The sequence below is a fragment of the Papaver somniferum genome, unplaced genomic scaffold, assembly GCF_003573695.1.
Source record: "Papaver somniferum cultivar HN1 unplaced genomic scaffold, ASM357369v1 unplaced-scaffold_158, whole genome shotgun sequence".
Taxonomy (NCBI): Eukaryota; Viridiplantae; Streptophyta; class Magnoliopsida; order Ranunculales; family Papaveraceae; genus Papaver; species Papaver somniferum.
The window spans coordinates 100,634-118,244 of NW_020625264.1; the positions used below are offsets into that span (position 1 = coordinate 100,634).

Below are 17,611 nucleotides of genomic sequence, written 5' to 3' on the forward strand. Positions count from 1 at the left end.
TATTGTTCCATCAGGTTTTAGTTTCCTTTTCAAAACCCATTTACAACCTATAGGCTTACAACCAGGAGGTAAATCTACTATACGCCAAGTTCCATTAGACATATGAGAATCCCATTCATTATCTACAGCTTCTTGCCAGAAACTAGACTCTGCAGAACTGAACGCCTCTTGTAAATTAGAAGGTTCTTCCTCTACGGCATAAAATTCAAAATCAGGATCTCTTGTGTCAGTCCTAGCTCTTTTACTTCTTCTAGGTTCAACTTCAGTGATCCTAGTTTCTGCACTTCTAGGTTCTTCTAATCTATGTTCAGAATCAGCACTAGGTAAAACACTAGATAAAGAACCCCCACTATTACCCCCACTATTTCTAGATTTAAAAGGAAATCTCTCTTCAAAGAAATCAACATCAATAGATTCAATAATAACCTTATTATTAATATCAAAGAACCTATAAGCTTTACTGTTTTGAGCATAACCAATAAAAACACATTCATAAGCTCTACTTTCTAACTTATGTCTTTTAGGATCAGGTTTTCTAACAAAAGCTAAGCAACCCCAAACTCTAAAATAAGAGACATTAGGTTTTCTATTTCTCCAAAGTTCATAAGGAGATATCATGGTTTTATTATTAGGAATGCGGTTCAAAACATGGCAAACAGTCAGCAAACATTCACCCCACCAATGAGAAGCAGCACCAGAGCTAAGCAAACAAGCAACAGTCAATTCAGTAAGAGTACGATTCTTTCTTTCAGCTTTCCCATTCATTTGAGGATTATATGGTGCAGTTCTTTCATGTATAATGCCATTAGTTTGATAAATTTCAGTAAAAGGAGAAGAATCATATTCAGTGCCTCTATCACTACGAAATCTCTTAATTTTCCTACCAAATTGATTTTCAATTTCAGCAATAAAAATCTTAAACTTTTCAATAGCTTCGTTCTTATGGCTCAACAAATAAACATAAGTATAATTAGAACAATCATCAATGAACGTCATGATATACCTCTTGCCATTTCTAGTTAGGATACCTTCATATTCACACAAATCAGAATGTATTAAGTCTAGTGGTTTCGATTCTCTTACAACAGATTTATGTGAAGTCTTGGTTATTTTTGCTTGACTACAGTATTCACATTTTTCAAAATCATTTTCAGAAAATTCAGGGAGGACACCTAACTTACTCATGTTATTTACTAACTTTTTACCCACATGACAAAGCCTTCCATGCCAAACATTAAAATTGCAAACCATATAAGCAGAAGAATCAATTTTATTCATAGCATCAACATTAAGCTTAAACATTCCATCAGTAGCATAACCCTTTCCTACAAAATTCTTATTCTTAGTTATAGTGTAAATATCAGACCCAATAGTTTGATACAACCCAGCCTTGTTGAGAAGATAGCCGGAAACAAGGTTCTTTCTCATTTCTGGAGTGTGAAGGACATCTTTCAGCATGAGTGTCTTCCCAGAAGTAAACTTCAACTCTACCGTACCAGAACCTTTCACCATAGTGCTGTGGGAGTCTCCCAATAACACTTTCTTGTCCTTGGTTTCAGCATAAGTCTTAAACATGGACCTATCAAAACAACAATGACGCGAAGCACCACTGTCTATCCACCACCCATCAGATCCACCAACCATGTAGAACTCTGGATCAGAGACCATGGCAATTATAACGTCACCCACAGCATTAGCTTGTGCGTTATTCTTTTCCTTGTTAAATCTGCAATTCCTAGCCATGTGGTTTGGTTTATTACAGATATAACAAAGAAATTCAGAATTGGAATTCTGTCCATTTTTCGATGGGTGTTGGTTCTTGTTTTGATTAGGCCTTCCTCCTTTCTTCTGGTTCGGGTTAGGTTTCATATCCCTTTTCTTAGGTTTTAAATTCGGATGAGTCTTATTGTTAGAAACAATGAGAATCTCTTCCTTCTTATCTTGTTTCCGAGCTTCTTCCTCAACCCTGAGCTTAACAATCAAACTTTCAAGAGAAAATTCTTTAGTCTTGTGACGCAAAGTATTACGAAAATCTTTCCAGCTAGGTGGTAACTTGTCAATCATTACAGAAACTTGAAATTGTTCATCAGTTTTCATACCTTCGGCCACAATTTCGTGGTAAATTTTTTGAAGTTCATGAGCCTGTGCAACAACTGATCTATCATCCACCATTTGGTATCTCACATACCGGCTCACAGCATATTTCTTTGAACCCGCTTCCTCGGTGTCATATTTTTTCTGTAATGCATCCCATACATCTTTAGCAGTTTCAAAAGTTGAATAATACTCATATAAATCGTCAGATAATGCATTAAGAATGTAGTTTTTGCAATCAAAGTCATTATCGATCCATTTGTCGATGGCCTTTTGTTTTTCCTCGGGAGTTTGAGAAACAACTTCTTCAACACCACCGGTAGGAGGTGGATCTGTAGCAGCACCACCGCCAGCAGCAGCAACAGCAGCAGTCTTATCAGCAGCAGGTTCCAGGGTTCCAGGATGAACACTCGACACAATCATATGCAGCTTCATCAGTTTGAGATAAAAGAACATCTTCAGCTTCCATCTTCTGAAATGCAACCCTTCAAATTTGAAAGGCTTGTTGGTATCATCAACGCGCTTCTTTTCATTCTCCATAGCAGAAAAACACCTTAAAATTGTTGGAAACAAAGCACTATAATCAAATTACACAAAGAAACCGCTGAGTCGCGTACTAGGTCGCTATCTTTAAGGTGTTTCGCGACTCTGCCTCTTGATTGTGCTAGCAGTCAGTTTTTTGTCGAAACCCTATGGGATAAAACAGCTTATCTCTTTCGATTTCTCTGCACTGAGAAATCGAATCAATAATAACTCTTTCAACAACACTTGCTCAGAAAACTTGACGAAATAAAAATAACGTTCTTTTTTTCTTCCAGAAACCAGTTTTTTTTTTATAATCAAAAAGAATCAATGGAATTAATGGAAAATTAATTTTCGATTAAATGCCAATTAAATTTCTTTGTAACAGCAAAAAAACGGCCGTATTAAAATTTCAACATTAACTGTAATTAATCATGATATAATTATCTTAATACGTTTTGAAAATTTAAGTTAAAAACAGCAAAAAAAATTGTTTCTGGATCAGCAGACCTCCCAAGACCCCAAGGCCCCGCTCCCGGACTAATGTAATATAATATATAGTATAAATAGTATATACCCTAGTGAAATTGTGTGGGGTGGGAATTGAACCCATGCCTATAGTGTGGGAGCTCAAAACAATGCCACCATACTATCTCTCTAACTTTGGCATATTATTACAAAACTATGTTTTTTAAATATATACCCCAACAATATGTGATGAGCATGCCAATGCTCGCACGATAGTTAGCTGTAACTTCAAGTTCAAATATTTCCTTATTTATGTTTAGCTAAGTCTAGTATGTATTTATGTACAAGTTGATTGAAGTTTAGAAATCTTTGTAACATCAATTGATATAAATATATGTGGCATCTACGTTAATGAGTAGAGAACCAAGATTCTTCAATTCTACCGAAAAACCATCACATACCTCTTTATTGAAAATCGTAATGTTTCTTTCCATCCCACAACATATTGATACACTCCCAGTTTGATCGAACAACATGACATGTTAAACATAAGCATGCACAACATTTCACTTGTACCATAATATCTTCATCCAAATAGATGCATTCTAGAAAATAGAATAATCGTTTAGCCCCATAGTTGTTAGGATTTAGACAATTTAGTCCTCCCCTCTCAAGCCTATGTACACTCTAATCCAAATTACCAAATTTAGAAGTAGACCGGTTACTCCTTATGTGAACCATTCAGTCCAAAAATGAATTTTGATGACAAAAATGACCCTCATATAAAAAACGTGAAGTACCAAGTACCTAGTTAATTTACTATTCCCGATGAAAAATCTCTAAGAAGAGGTTTAGATTAAAGTTATGGAGTATGCGTAGTCCTAGGGTACTTTTGAAGCACCATGCTTATAATCTATAACTAAAATTTATGACATCTACATTGGCAAAAAATTAGAGTTAAAATTTCTTTTGTTTGAGCTATAGATGACTAGAATTAATGTCTGATCCACATGAATATGAAAAATAGTGAAATCCGGCGTTCAGTTTCTCTCCATATCATTATCACCTCGTATATATTTGTTAGTTAAATTTAAAACCAGGTCTTAAATCAAACCTTCACAAGTCCGAAAATGAATTTTTTTTCCACTTTCTACAAGCATCATTAGGTTTTTTGAATGGGGTTTTCTTGTAAGTTAGTTTGGATTTGGTTATTGTGATGTAATCAAAGTTGATTTCGAGGAGAGATATAATGATATTCGTGTTAGAAAAAGAAAGGAAAATGGGGACTGTTTCATAGAAGAGAATCAGAGATATTTTTATTTTCTCAAAGAAAAAAAGATCGAAAAGGTAGATCGGAGAAGCATAGGGATTTTTTCCTTATTTGTCATAGGGTAATAAGTAAATATATAATATAATTATCGCTTATCACTAGAAACAGACTGGGGAGAACTTTGGAACACTCTCTTCAGCGGTGAGTCCAGGATTCTAGACGGGGGAAGTAAACAAAATCCAGGATGTCTCGATATGTATGGAATCTAGTATTTTATTTATTTATTTGTAAGGAATTCCGTAAGTTGGCATTTAAGGAGACGCAACTAGGGCAAAAATTTGTTTTCGGCTTAGAAAATTAGGCGTTCGTAGATCTTTGAAACTAAAGGGGTCTCACTTGCGCACTTTTACACGTTGGCTCCGTCTTTGATCCCATGAAATGTGTTTGCCTATTAGAGCTTCTCCAATGCTCATTATGTGTGTTTCCTATGTGGCAACACAAACAAGACTTCTTCCTTCATATGCATTTCATTCTTTTTATTTTTGATTAGATATATTTTGTTTTGAATAATTTAAGATTTTATAACATTTAATTAAAATTGACAATGGTTGTTTACTATATAAAAGTGAATTTAATTAAGTAAAAGCTTACTAGGATGTGTAAATATTTAGAGCTAGACATTCATCTTGAAATGTCTAAGAAGGAAATTGAGAGTTCGAGAATAAACCATCAATTCCCATGAGGTATCATGCTATACAGGGAGGTGTTAATCTTCATTGGCTCCCCTCTAGTGGAACATTTAAAATAATTATATGGATCTTTTCTTAATGTTATAAAACAAGAGGCATTGGTCTAATTATCACGATTGCAGGTACACACTTGGGGATCAAAGTTCATCTACTTAACACAAGCAATAGTCCAGAAGAAGTTGAATGCAAAGGTTTATGGGAGGCAACCCAATGGACGAAGGAACTTTTATTAGAGAGAGTAGAGTTTGAACCGAACTCATAGTTGGTAGTGGATGCAGTGAAACACATCAACATAGATAATCTTATTCTAGATCTTTTAAGTGCATCTTCCTTGGTTATAGTCTTATGCACAAAGGATATAAGTATTTTAATCCAAGTACCAATAAAATAATCATTTTTAGGGATTTAAGTTTGATGACAGTACATTTCCATATGCCACATTGTTTCATTCTTTGGTACTAACAATCATATTCTATCACACCCTCCATATTACCTGCCAAGACTTTTTCATCTGACACCCAGGCTTATTTCTAATGATGTTGATGTATCTCCTTCACACCTGCACCTGTATCAAGTGATCTCATCAACGACCATTTCTTCTACACCACCGTTTGTCTCTCCACATGTTACTAATGCTAATCCATGCAAACTAGAGTTTAAAACGGGGATTTCAGAACCCAAACCTAGAATTTTTGCTTCTAAAGTTCCAATTTGTGTATGAGGAAATTACATTACCTACTTGTTGATATTGAGGCTTGTAAGGATCCAAAATGGAGCAGCTGCAATGAATGAGAAAATTACAGCTTACTTCAAAATGGCACATGGAGGTTAGTTACTTGCTACTGATGGTCAAAATGTCATTGGATGTTGTAAATAGATATTTAGGATTAAAAATAAGAGTTGATGGTTCTATAGAGAGATATAAAGCCAGGTTGGTGGATAAAAGATACAATCTGGTAGAGGGTATTGATTATAAGACACTTTCAGTCATGTGGTCAAGTCTACAACTGTAAGGATAATTCTTTCTATTTCTATTTACAAGAACTGGCAGATAAGATAATTAGGTGTGAAAAATGGATTTTTGCATGGCCCTTTATCTAAGGAAGTGTTTATGGTTCAACCACCTGGATATGCAGATAAAATTCTTCCTAATCATGTGTGTAATCTTCAGAGATCTTTATATGGTTTAAAACAAGCACCCATGGCTTGGTTTGAGAGATTGAGTAAATTCTTATGTTCTCCTGGCTTTCTGCCATCCAAAACAGATACCTATCTCTTTTACTTGGTGCCCAATCATTCTGCTCTTTATATTCTCATTTATGTAGATGATATTTTGGTCATTGGGAGTTCTTCTAAGGCACTGATGCACTTATTACTGATATGGGCAAAGAATTTGTTATTAAAGACTTGGGTCCTCTTCACTTTTTCAATGGTATTCAGGCCACCAGAAACTCTGCAGGTTTTTTATTATCTCAGGAGCAATATATTGATAATTTTATTATTAAGACCAAGATGAATGTTGTTAAACTAACATCCACTCCAATCTTATCATCTTCTTCTGATGTTGATTCCACACCTTTTTGGGATCCTGTTTTATATAGAAACACAGTTGGTGCTCATCAATATGCTACAGTCAGTAGACCTAACATTGAACTTGCAGTTAACAAAGCTTGTCAGCATATGCAACATCCATCTAATGCACACTGGTAAGATGTTAAGATAATTTTAAGATATTTGCATGGTACACTGTCATTTTTTGTACAGTTTAAGAGGGATTCAGTTTTGCAATTGCAAGCTTATTCAAATGCTGATTGGGCAAGTGACATGTCTGATAGGATATCCACAAGTGGTATGGCTATTTTTCTTGTTCCCAACTTAATTTCTTAGTGCAGAAAACTTTCTCCAGGTCTAGCACAGAGGCAGAAGTATCGTTCCTTAGCTGATGCCACTTAACTTCGGTTAACTATGGTTGAGACAACACAATATACACATTTAGGTACGGTTACCCATATCACACATAAAAAGAAATGACTGCCACATTTAATAAAAGTGATTTTATACCTTTGCTTTTCAGGAGTTTCAGACGGAACTTCATTCTTTTTATATTCAGTTCCATGCTCGTCATCACCACCTTTGCTACCCTCTTTGTCATTGTCATCACCATGCATATCACCACCTTTGCCACCCTGATCATCATCATCATCTTTATCATCATGCATATAACCACCTTTGCTACCCTCCTTGTCATCATTATCCTTGCTACCCTCCTTGTCATCATCATCCTTATCATCATTCATATCACCATCTTCATTGTGCTCCTCTTCCTCCTCCTCCTCCTCAATCTCCTCATCTTCCTTGTGCTCATCCATATCCTCCTCCTCCTCCTCAATCACCTCATCTTCCTTATCCTCCTCAACCTTCTCATCCTCCTCCTCCTCCTCCTCAATCTCCTCATCCTGCTCAGTTTCAAGCCGTATTTCCTTTGCAAATTTAAAAATTTCATCCAAAATGTAATTACTAAAATCATTGACTTCTCTTTCTGTCAAGTTAATTAGACCAACTTCATTAACTTTTAGTCTTTTCTCTTCGATGAAATTAAGAATCCTTTCTTGCCTCTCCAGAACTTCAGTAAGCTCCTCATCCAACTCCTTTCTTTGCATATCTAATATGCGCAGCTTTTCCTTCACTGCATCTATGTTATTTTCTTGTTTCTGCCTCCGGTACTCATCCAAAAGTAATCGCTCTTCATCAATGTAAGCCTTTACCCATCCTGGTTGCATCTGAAAACATGTCAAAGTATCAATATTTATCACAGGTGTACAATTTTCCACACTTGTGTTAAAAGTGTACATTGTTGTACACATGATTTTTCTTTCTTTCAAATCTATCACCAATTATTTACAATCCTGTGCACCTTATTAAAGGTGTATATCAATGTACATATACTATCAACAATGTACAATCCTGTACACCCTATCAAGGCTCTGCTTAATGTTATCTATTCCTTTTTCTTTTATTATTTCAGGTGAAAATGTTACCCCTAAAACCTAAGTATTTTAATCAATTTCTATTAAGTAAATCCAAAAGTTGGCTCAACTTTCTTTCTATCAAAGGGAAACCCTACCTCTTTTTCATCATTGCTAAAAATAACGTTTAAATCCCCTATAACCAGCCATGGTATTTGGTTAAGATTAACAATCTCTTCTAAGTATCCCATGATTTATAGCTTATTTCCAAGCTTTGATGCTCCATAAAAACAAGTTAAGAACCATTCCTTTGAACTTTCATCTTAGTTACAACGGAAAATCATACACCATCTTAATTTTTTTCATGCTTTGGTGCTCCATAAAAACAAGTTAAGAGTCATTCCTTTGAACTTTCAGCTTAGTTACAGCGAAAAATCAAACACCATCTTAATCTTAATGTGATTAGTTTGACGTGCATGTATGTATATGCGTATGGTTGTGTGTCCTAAAGTCCTGTCAAGCTTCACAAGAAAAGAAAAACAACAACCACCACAAAAACAAGGACAAATAGTAGTTTGGTTGTTTCTTGGGTGAGTAGACGATAAATATCAATAGCCTATTTAGATACCATATGAGAAACTATTTTTGACTTTTGAAAGTAAAAATATCAAAGAATGGTTTGGGTACATAACTTCAAAACGATTTTTAGAAGCAACAAATAATTAATTATTTGGAGAAGAAAATATTTTTGGCTCCGACTTTTACTAATTGTATCCAGATCCAAACAACCTACAGGCTGCATAAATCGTATACCACGCATAAGAAAATAAGAATAATTAATCATCTGAATGGTGATTAAAAAATGATGATTATGATAATAAAAAAATGTGATTGTTGATTATCTGAATAGTGATTTATGTTTCAACAAAGAAAATAAAAAAAAATAGTGATTATTGATTTTAATCAGGTGCGTAAAGGGAATCACTATTCATTTATCTGCACATGCATACAAGAAATCTTGACAATGCATCGACGGAAGTCCTAACACCTAACCTTAGATGTATAATAATAAAAACAACAAAGCATGCTTAATTACTGGACCAAGAAGCTAGTAGTGTTGCATTTGGGCAGTAGAAGCATTGGTTGTCAGCTTGGTAGTCCTTGTATTTTGAGTTCGCATTTGCTCCTATTCACCAAATATGGCTAGAGGTCGTTAATAATAAAAATTCTAGATTAAGGTTTTTCCAGTTGAGTTAAGAAGTAACCCAAGTTGCTTCAAAAAACCAAAAATGAAGAAACCAATTTCGATTGCTTGACCTTAGTTGACTGTTCAACTGAGTTTGCAATGAATGAGACCCCATTGTAATAAAGATTCGCAGTTTGGATACTTAATATTATCAAGTATTAATAGAAATGAATGAGCCATTGACAATGTTTTTATTAAAGTTGTTCTACTGTGTTTTGTTTCTAAATGCATGTTCGTCTCTTGTTGTTGTTGACAATGTGAAGGTGCAAAATTATCAAGACTGGAGCCATTTATCAACAATCATAGATCACAAACTGGGCAGCCAATACTGTATATATTGTTGAATTGAAACTTACATATACCGAGTGTAGGAGACGTTTGCCTGCTTTCTCTAGGCATCTAACCCGCAAAATATTTGCTATACTTACTTTCTTTTTGGTGAAGATATTGGTCCGACTGGTCAGAGCATGTTCCTGTTACTCAATAACGTCAGATCAGACTTGATAGCTTAGAGTGAAATTCCAGAAAATGTTTCTGACATTATAACACAATACATGGAGAATTCGAATGAAAATGCAAGGGAATCCAAAGTATGTAGAAACCATATATCTAGCATTATGGTGTTGCAGTACTCATGTTGACAATGAGACATTTAGTGCACACTACATTTTTGCTCCGGGTATTGCGAGGTTTTTGGGTTGTGCTCATTGGATCATCCAGGAGGCATACATGTAATTGAAAATATGTTAATTTACCAGACACATATCGTCTCTGTAGCTAGTTTAATTGGGCATTCGAGAAAAGGCTTCAGTTTCGTTTCCTATTCTTGCCACCTACGTATTAATATAGTCGGTAGATATGAAAAATGATTTTCACCGCCACCCGTGATTAACACCATTGGGACAGACTAAACATCCTATCTGCAGAGTTTTAGGCCTATCCGCGTGCATGAATTTATTTCACCCAATAAATTTCTGTGGGACAATATGCTGGGAAAACACATATCTCTACTTATTAGTTTAAATTGATCGGCTCAACAGTATTTTCTCTAATGAGGACGACTAGTGTTCAGAAGCATTAACTAGTGTTAGAAAGTTTAACTAGGATATAGGATGGATGGATGGTTAGGAGAAAAAGTAGTTCCAATGTCAGGTAGAAAACAATACAGTTATGCTATTTTAGAACCGGATGAGGACGACGAGGGTGTTCAGAAGGTATCTTGTCCTCCCAAACAAGTCCATTCACATTAAAAGAAACAAATTGGAAGAAGATTGAAAATCAAAAACGATTATGAAGAGACGAAAAGAAGCATTGATGTTTTTTTTCTAAACATAGTAGTTAAATCAGATTTAAATTGATTTAAGGTTTCATTACTAACAACCGGAAACAAAGGGTTTCTGGCAGGACGAGAATTCATTCTGATTTGCGGCGTTTGGATCAGGATGTTATCTTCTTCATCATCATCAGGTATGAATATTCCTGTGGACAATAATTCTTCATCATTATCAGCGACAAAAGTAGCCAACAATTCTGATGTTTTATCACAAATTCTATTATGTCTACCTGTAAAATCTCTATTGATCTTCAAATCTATATCCAAAAAATGGTTATTTTTAATATCTGACCCATATTTCGCTAAGAATCATTCTTGTCGGAAGACCAGCTTTAAAATCCCTGGGTTGTTCATACAGAAATTAAGACGTCCTTCAAGTCCTCCTGATGAACCAGAATTTGAATTTCCTTTTATCTTCCTTAACAATGATGATGCTATTACCGGTGGCGGAGGAGTCCCCCTAAAAACCCTAGATTCTGTGGAAGTGCCTCCGCGAAATTCGGAAGGTCCTATTGCTGAAAGTAGCTTAAAAATAGAACATTCTTGTAATGGTCTATTATGTTGCACTAGGATAACATCTCAGACGGCCAAGGAGCCGCGTATCGTAACCGCCACATTTACATTTACAATCGAACCACAAAACGATACAAAGCTCTTCCTCGACCCCCCTTTAGAGATGTCGTCAAATATTATTGGAATGGAGTTAAAAGTGTATCTTTAGCTTTTGATCCAATCAAGTGATCACTATCAGGTTATCTGCATCTGGATAGATATAGGGAAATTTGAAGAACATGATCTTTATTATATCGAAATATACTCCTCTAAAACATACTCATGGAGGTTATCTGCGGAGAGTCCTTTTTCAGCACGTCGTCTCAGTTCCTCTAGGGCGCCAGGTGCGTTATGGAACAGTTTCCTTGGGCCAGGTGTGTTTTGGAATGGTTGTTTGCATTGGATCTCGCAATTCTCGATCATGGATTATGAAGCGTCAGTGTATTTTGATATCGAACAAGATTTAGTAAAGCCGCTGCCGTTGCCAGCTGTATCTAATGATAATATGTGGTATTTTAAATATATTGGAGAGTGCAGAAATCATTTGTATCTTGTAGGAGCTCTTGGATCATTGGTAATATGTGATAATTACAGGTAGACATAATAGAATTTTCTACTTTCTATGAAGAACCATCAAGTAAACCGTGCATATATAATCTAGGAAAACGGCACTCCATCAAAGGTTACTTCTATATTATGCACAGCCCACCTGAACGCATTACAGGGGAGACTAGTAGACATATGTTTCTGCCCCGCAGCATAAAGCTAAAAGCTTTTCGTATTTGAACATAAACCAATGGAAATTGCACATGGAAAAACATATAGCTGTAAATTACACACTAAATTAACATGATTTTCATAATAAAGGAGTTGCTTTTTATTTGTTGTTACACAGTCCTAAGGGGTTATAACCGGGTTGCCTAACTTAAGGTTGCTGAATATAGGTAATGTTCTCTTGTTGTTGGTATCCTTTCTGCTAGTTCATTGTTACCCGGTTGCACCCATCATCTACGGTTAGGTGTTTAAAAAAATTATCATGGATCCAGTAAAACAAATTTGCATGCATCATCTACGGTAATCTCTTAAAAAGAAACTTCATGGTTCTCCATAAAAACAAATTTGCACCCGTCATCTACGGTAATCTCTTAAAAAGAAACTTCATGGTTCTCCATAAAAACAAATATGCACCCGTCATCTACGGTTATCAGCCAAATGACAAAGAGGAATCTTCTTATGTATTGTAAGTCCAAAAGCTTCAGTCATATCAACTTCGTCTAATTTCATTCCCGAACGCAAGTTCCAGTGAAAAAAAATGCAGCAAGGATGAGTTCAACAAGAATGCAGCAAGGACGAGTTCAACAAGTACAACCTAAAAACAGATACCAGACTTGCGTCTAAATCATATCAACTTCGTCTAATTTCATTCCCGAACGCAAGTTCCAGTGAAAAACAATGCAGCAAGGATGAGTTCAACAAGAATGCAGCAAGGACGAGTTCAACAAGTACAACCTAAAAACAGATACCAGACTTGCGTCTAAATCATCCAACTTGTGAATCCAACTCATCCAGGGGAACTTTGGAATTTGGAATGTGATACTGGGAATCTTATAATCCCTTATAAATACCAGATGATAATTAACCTTGAGCGCATCACACCTTTCTCATCCTCCTAAAAATATTCAGCACCTTCAAACACGATGATCATCTGTCTACTCTATTATGTTTTAGTTTTATCATCATGTCTTCCACTGGCACCATTAATTCAAGCAACAAAAGTATCAGTACTTACTGAGTCATTTGACTACGCTCTTGCACTTCAATGGAATCGAGCAGTATGTAACGGGAACCCCGGGTGCGTAAAAAAGAAGTTTCCAACAACATTAACTGCATAAAAAATTATTTTTCCAACAACATTAACTGCATAAAAAATTATTTTTATGCAGTTAATGTTGTTGGAAAAATTATTTTTATGCAGTTAATGTTGTTGGAAAAATAATTTTTTATGCAGTTAATGTTGTTGGAAAATTATTTTTTATGCACCCGGGGTTCTCGTTATATACTGCTCGATTCCATTGAAGTGCAAGAGCGTAGTAAAATGACTCAGTAAGTACTGATACTTTTGTTGCTTCAGTTATTGGTGCCAGTGGAAGAGATGATGATAAAACTAAAACATAATAGAGTAGACAGATGATCATCGTGTTTGAAGGTGCTGAATATTTTTAGGAGGATGAGAAAGGTGTGATGCGCTCAAGGTTAATTATCATCTGGTATTTATAAGGGATTATAAGATTCCCAGTATCACATTCCAAATTCCAAAGTTCCCCTGGATGAGTTGGATTCACAAGTTGGATGATTTAGACGCAAGTCTGGTATCTGTTTTTAGGTTGTACTTGTTGAACTCGTCCTTGCTGCATTCTTGTTGAACTCATCCTTGCTGCATTGTTTTTCACTGGAACTTGCGTTCGGGAATGAAATTAGACGAAGTTGATATGATTTAGACGCAAGTCTGGTATCTGTTTTTAGGTTGTACTTGTTGAACTCGTCCTTGCTGCATTCTTGTTGAACTCATCCATGCTGCATTTTTTTTCACTGGAACTTGCGTTCGGGAATGAAATTAGACGAAGTTGATATGACTAAAGCTTTTGGACTTACAATACATAAGAAGATTCCTCTTTGTCATTTGGCTGATAACCGTAGATGACGGGTGCAAATTTGTTTTTATGGAGAACCATGAAGTTTCTTTTTAAGAGATTACCGTAGATGACGGGTGCAAATTTGTTTTTATGGAGAACCATGAAGTTTCTTTTTAAGAGATTACCGTAGATGATGCATGCAAATTTGTTTTACTGGATCCATGATAATTTTTTTAAACACCTAACCGTAGATGATGGGTGCAACCGGGTAACAATGAACTAGCAGAAAGGATACCAACAACAAGAGAACATTACCTATATTCAGCAACCTTAAGTTAGGCAACCGGGTAATAACCCCTTAGGACTGTGTAACAACAAATAAAAAGCAACTCCTTTATTATGAAAATCATGTTAATTTAGTGTGTAATTTACAGCTATATGTTTTTCCATGTGCAATTTCCATTGGTTTATGTTCAAATACGAAAAGCTTTTAGCTTTATGCTGCGGTGCAGAAACATATGTCTACTAGTCTCCCCTGTAATGCGTTCAGGTGGGCTGTGCATAATATAGAAGTAACCTTTGATGGAGTGCCGTTTTCCTAGATTATATATGCACGGTTTACTTGATGGTTCTTCATAGAAAGTAGAAAATTCATGTCGTAAACTAAGAATTTTAATTTTCATCAGGTTCCTGACATCCGAAAAGAATATTTTAAGTTTCTCTTGTCGGATGAGGTTCTGCAATTGATCAATAACATTTCCAAGCAATTTTTTTTACTACATATCATAACTACACGAGTTGGTGAATGACTCGGACTGGTTTTAAATATATGGTTTCCTTGTCTTGTCTTGTCTCTTTGGATGCTGCAGATTCAGTTATACCACTAGAAAATATTGATGTATAAATTTGATCTCCATGTATAAATATATGGTTTCTTTCTTCTTTTGATTCATGTTTGGGCCTATGTGGTAGAAGTTGATTCAGTCTTACTAATACTATAATGAAGATTTAGCAGGTCATGTATTCAAGTCTAGTTCAATAAAACAAAATTTGGGAGAGAATACAACTCCCATCAAAGGGACAATTCAATATTTAGAAATTTAAGATCAATGAAAGAAAAAGGTAACAAAAAAATGCCAAAGACCTTCCAACTACTCTCGTTTCCAGCTTCAATATTAAGGAACTTCAGATCAAAGTAAAAAAAAAAAAAACTAAAAGAACAAAGAACAGAGCTTCAAGTGCTGTCCTTCCCATTTTATACAACCATTATCGAACCAGACGTGTAGATGTAATATACCAGAATCCAAAAAAAAAAAAGAGAGAGAGAGGAAGATGTAAACTGAACACAAACTCATTGAATCTAAAATTCTATGTATTTTTTTCAAAAAGGGAATTACTGATTCTCATATCAGAGACTGTCCCCTCCCTATATGGTTTGCTACAAATCAAATCAAACCATTATATCATTGTGGAATATGGATACTGCAAACAGCAGAAAAAGAAAAGAAAAAGACTATATTTCTCCACAAAATCTGTGTACCTGGGAGATATCACGGTTTAATATCTCTGCCTTGGTGTGAAAACAAAAACATGCACACTATCTCTACTTTGAGGCATCAAATTGTCCAAACTTGTGTTTTTCTTCGTGCAACTGCTTGATCACATCATCAAGCTCTGGAAATGCCGATACAAGAAGCATCTCAAGAAGGTTGTAAACTAACTGCTTTAAACAAACAGAAGACTCAACCAAAAACAGCCATAAAAAAAGACATAAGGAACTGTAAAATGATCTTAAAAGAATGAAAACAAGACTTAAGACACAGAAATGAGGTCTTTTTATAATGTTGTATATATAAGGGGTCCATGCCTCCATCTTAGAAATCAAATTTTCTGTGCTTATATGACAGTTACCTGAGAAAAGAAATATAGATCCTTCACAAAATTTTCGTACTCCTTGCAGCCAAAAAGACTTACTACAGTTGCTGGTGCTTTATCTGCAAAATGACGACAGATTGGAATAGGATTAATTGAAAAAAGAGAGGACAAAAGATGCTCGAAGACTGGAAATGAGTGTTATCATACTGAAACTCCAAAGAAATGACAATAACATAACCAAATGTATGATTGTGTACAATTTGTTAAACTTGATTTAGATTAATCAAGAATATTCTATAAGACTTAATTAGTAAGAAAATGTAAAAGAAATGTGACAATGGAGTATTCTGGAACAAGTATTAGATTAGAGAAATCTAGAGTCAAAGTCAGCAATTAGATGTAAAAGAAATGTAAAAAAACGAGTTTTTTTTAGTGTAGGCCATACACTAGAGAGGTAGGGAAGGATCTATACCTTATGGAAGTCGGTCAATCAATACTTATAAATAGGCATCAGTTGTACCCATTTAAGTTCTAAGTGGGACAAAACACCAAGTGAGGTATAGGTGTAAAGATTGAGGGTCGAGTCTTATAAACAAAAGTGAATTTGTACGGATCAGTGTTTGAGAGCAATAGAATTTTCATTTCCATAAACCACAATGAGTGTTTGTGAGCCTATTTTCAAATCTTAGCCAAACCCATTTAGCCATTAATCCCAAAACCATTTCCAACAAAGTGGTATCAGAGCCATAAGATCCTAATGGCTAGTGAAATGTTTCCTTTTCATGTCCCTAAACTCACTAAAGATAACTCTGAAAATTGGAGCATCCAAACATACACAATGAGGATTCCAGCCATAAGATCCTTCCTTCTTCGGTGAATCAAGTTCGCTACAAGGCAAGGTTAGTTGCAAAAGGTTATGCCCAAAGAGAAGGGATTGACTACAATGAGGTGTTCTCTCCGGTGGTAAAACACTCATCAATACGTATTTTATTGTCCTTGGGAGCACAATATGATTTAGCAGCTAGATGTTAAGACAACGTTCTTACATGGGGATCTAGAAGAAGAGATCTATATGACTCAGCCGAGTGGGTTCAAGGTTGCTGGAAAAGAAGATTGTGTAGGTAAACTGAAGAGATCATCGTACGGGCTAAAACAGTCTCCAAGACAATGGTACAAGCGATTTGACCAGTTTATGATAGGCCAAACATACACAAGAAGTTACTATGACCATTGTGTATACTTTAAGAAGATACGTGATGGGTCTTTCATATATTTGCTATTGTATGTCGATGATATGCTGATTGCATCGAATAACATGAAAGAGATTGATAATTTGAAGAACAAGTTGTCATCTAAGTTTGAGATGAAAGATCTGGGAGAAGCTAAGAAGATTCTTGGCATGGAGATTCAACGTGACAAAGAGAAGGGTAAAGTTTGTTTGTCTCAAAAGGCATATATAAAATTGCTTATTCCTTCCCGAGAATTAAACCTCGTTAAATACTTGTTCTTCTTTTTTATATGATTGTGTGCTTGGCGATATTGAGATACCTCGTAGTAGTGCAAACCTAACACTTCCGCAGGCTTTGGCGCAACAGTCTGTTCATGAGCAGTATACGTGATGACGAACATGATTGAATTTGTTAAACTTCTGCTCCATCATGCCTCTAATTAAGTCGGGGAGTTTCAAATAGGAAACAATGATGCAAGAACATTACAAACAATACTACAGAATCTCGAGACATAAGAATCTCCATATGGAAGGCGTCTATTGCGCAGATTTAGAAGCAAATATCAATCTAGTTGAAACACAAAATAGGATAATGCTTTTATTTGGGTTGTAGGAAGGACTTCGCAAACCTACACTGGTATCAGGTCATCTGCCACACCAAATTAGCTGCAGTGC

The 17,611-nt window shown here is 35.5% G+C and overlaps 2 protein-coding genes across 2 annotated transcripts; one reads left to right on the forward strand and one right to left on the reverse strand.

The window, feature by feature from the left end:
* The first annotated feature begins 6,483 nt into the window (after positions 1–6,483).
* Positions 6,484–6,990, forward strand: LOC113337024 (uncharacterized mitochondrial protein AtMg00810-like). Its single transcript, XM_026582720.1, has 2 exons — positions 6,484–6,735; positions 6,868–6,990. The coding sequence occupies exons 1-2, from the start codon at positions 6,484–6,486 to the stop codon at positions 6,988–6,990; spliced, it is 375 nt and encodes a 124-aa protein (XP_026438505.1).
* LOC113337026 (glutamic acid-rich protein-like) lies at positions 6,987–8,320 on the reverse strand. Its single transcript, XM_026582721.1, has 4 exons — positions 8,228–8,320; positions 7,331–7,883; positions 7,165–7,246; positions 6,987–7,011 (listed from the first exon to the last, which is right to left on the reverse strand). Exons 1-4 carry the CDS (start codon positions 8,318–8,320, stop codon positions 6,987–6,989), a joined length of 753 nt encoding a protein of 250 aa, XP_026438506.1.
* Positions 8,321–17,611: the final 9,291 nt, after the last annotated feature.

Excerpts from the sequence above, each read along its gene's own strand:
- LOC113337026 (XM_026582721.1), bottom strand. The coding sequence starts at position 8,320 with ATGGGATACTTAGAAGAGATTGTTAATCTTAACCAAATACCATGGCTG. Across the intron at positions 7,884-8,227 it reads TTAGCAATGATGAAAAAGAG|ATGCAACCAGGATGGGTAAA; the intron begins GTAGGGTTTCCC and ends ACATGTTTTCAG. Across the intron at positions 7,247-7,330 it reads TGACAAGGAGGGTAGCAAAG|AGGGTAGCAAAGGTGGTGAT; the intron begins GTGGTTATATGC and ends ACAATGACAAAG.
- LOC113337024 (XM_026582720.1), top strand. The coding sequence starts at position 6,484 with ATGGGCAAAGAATTTGTTATTAAAGACTTGGGTCCTCTTCACTTTTTC. Across the intron at positions 6,736-6,867 it reads GTGCTCATCAATATGCTACA|TTTAAGAGGGATTCAGTTTT; the intron begins GTCAGTAGACCT and ends TTTTTTGTACAG.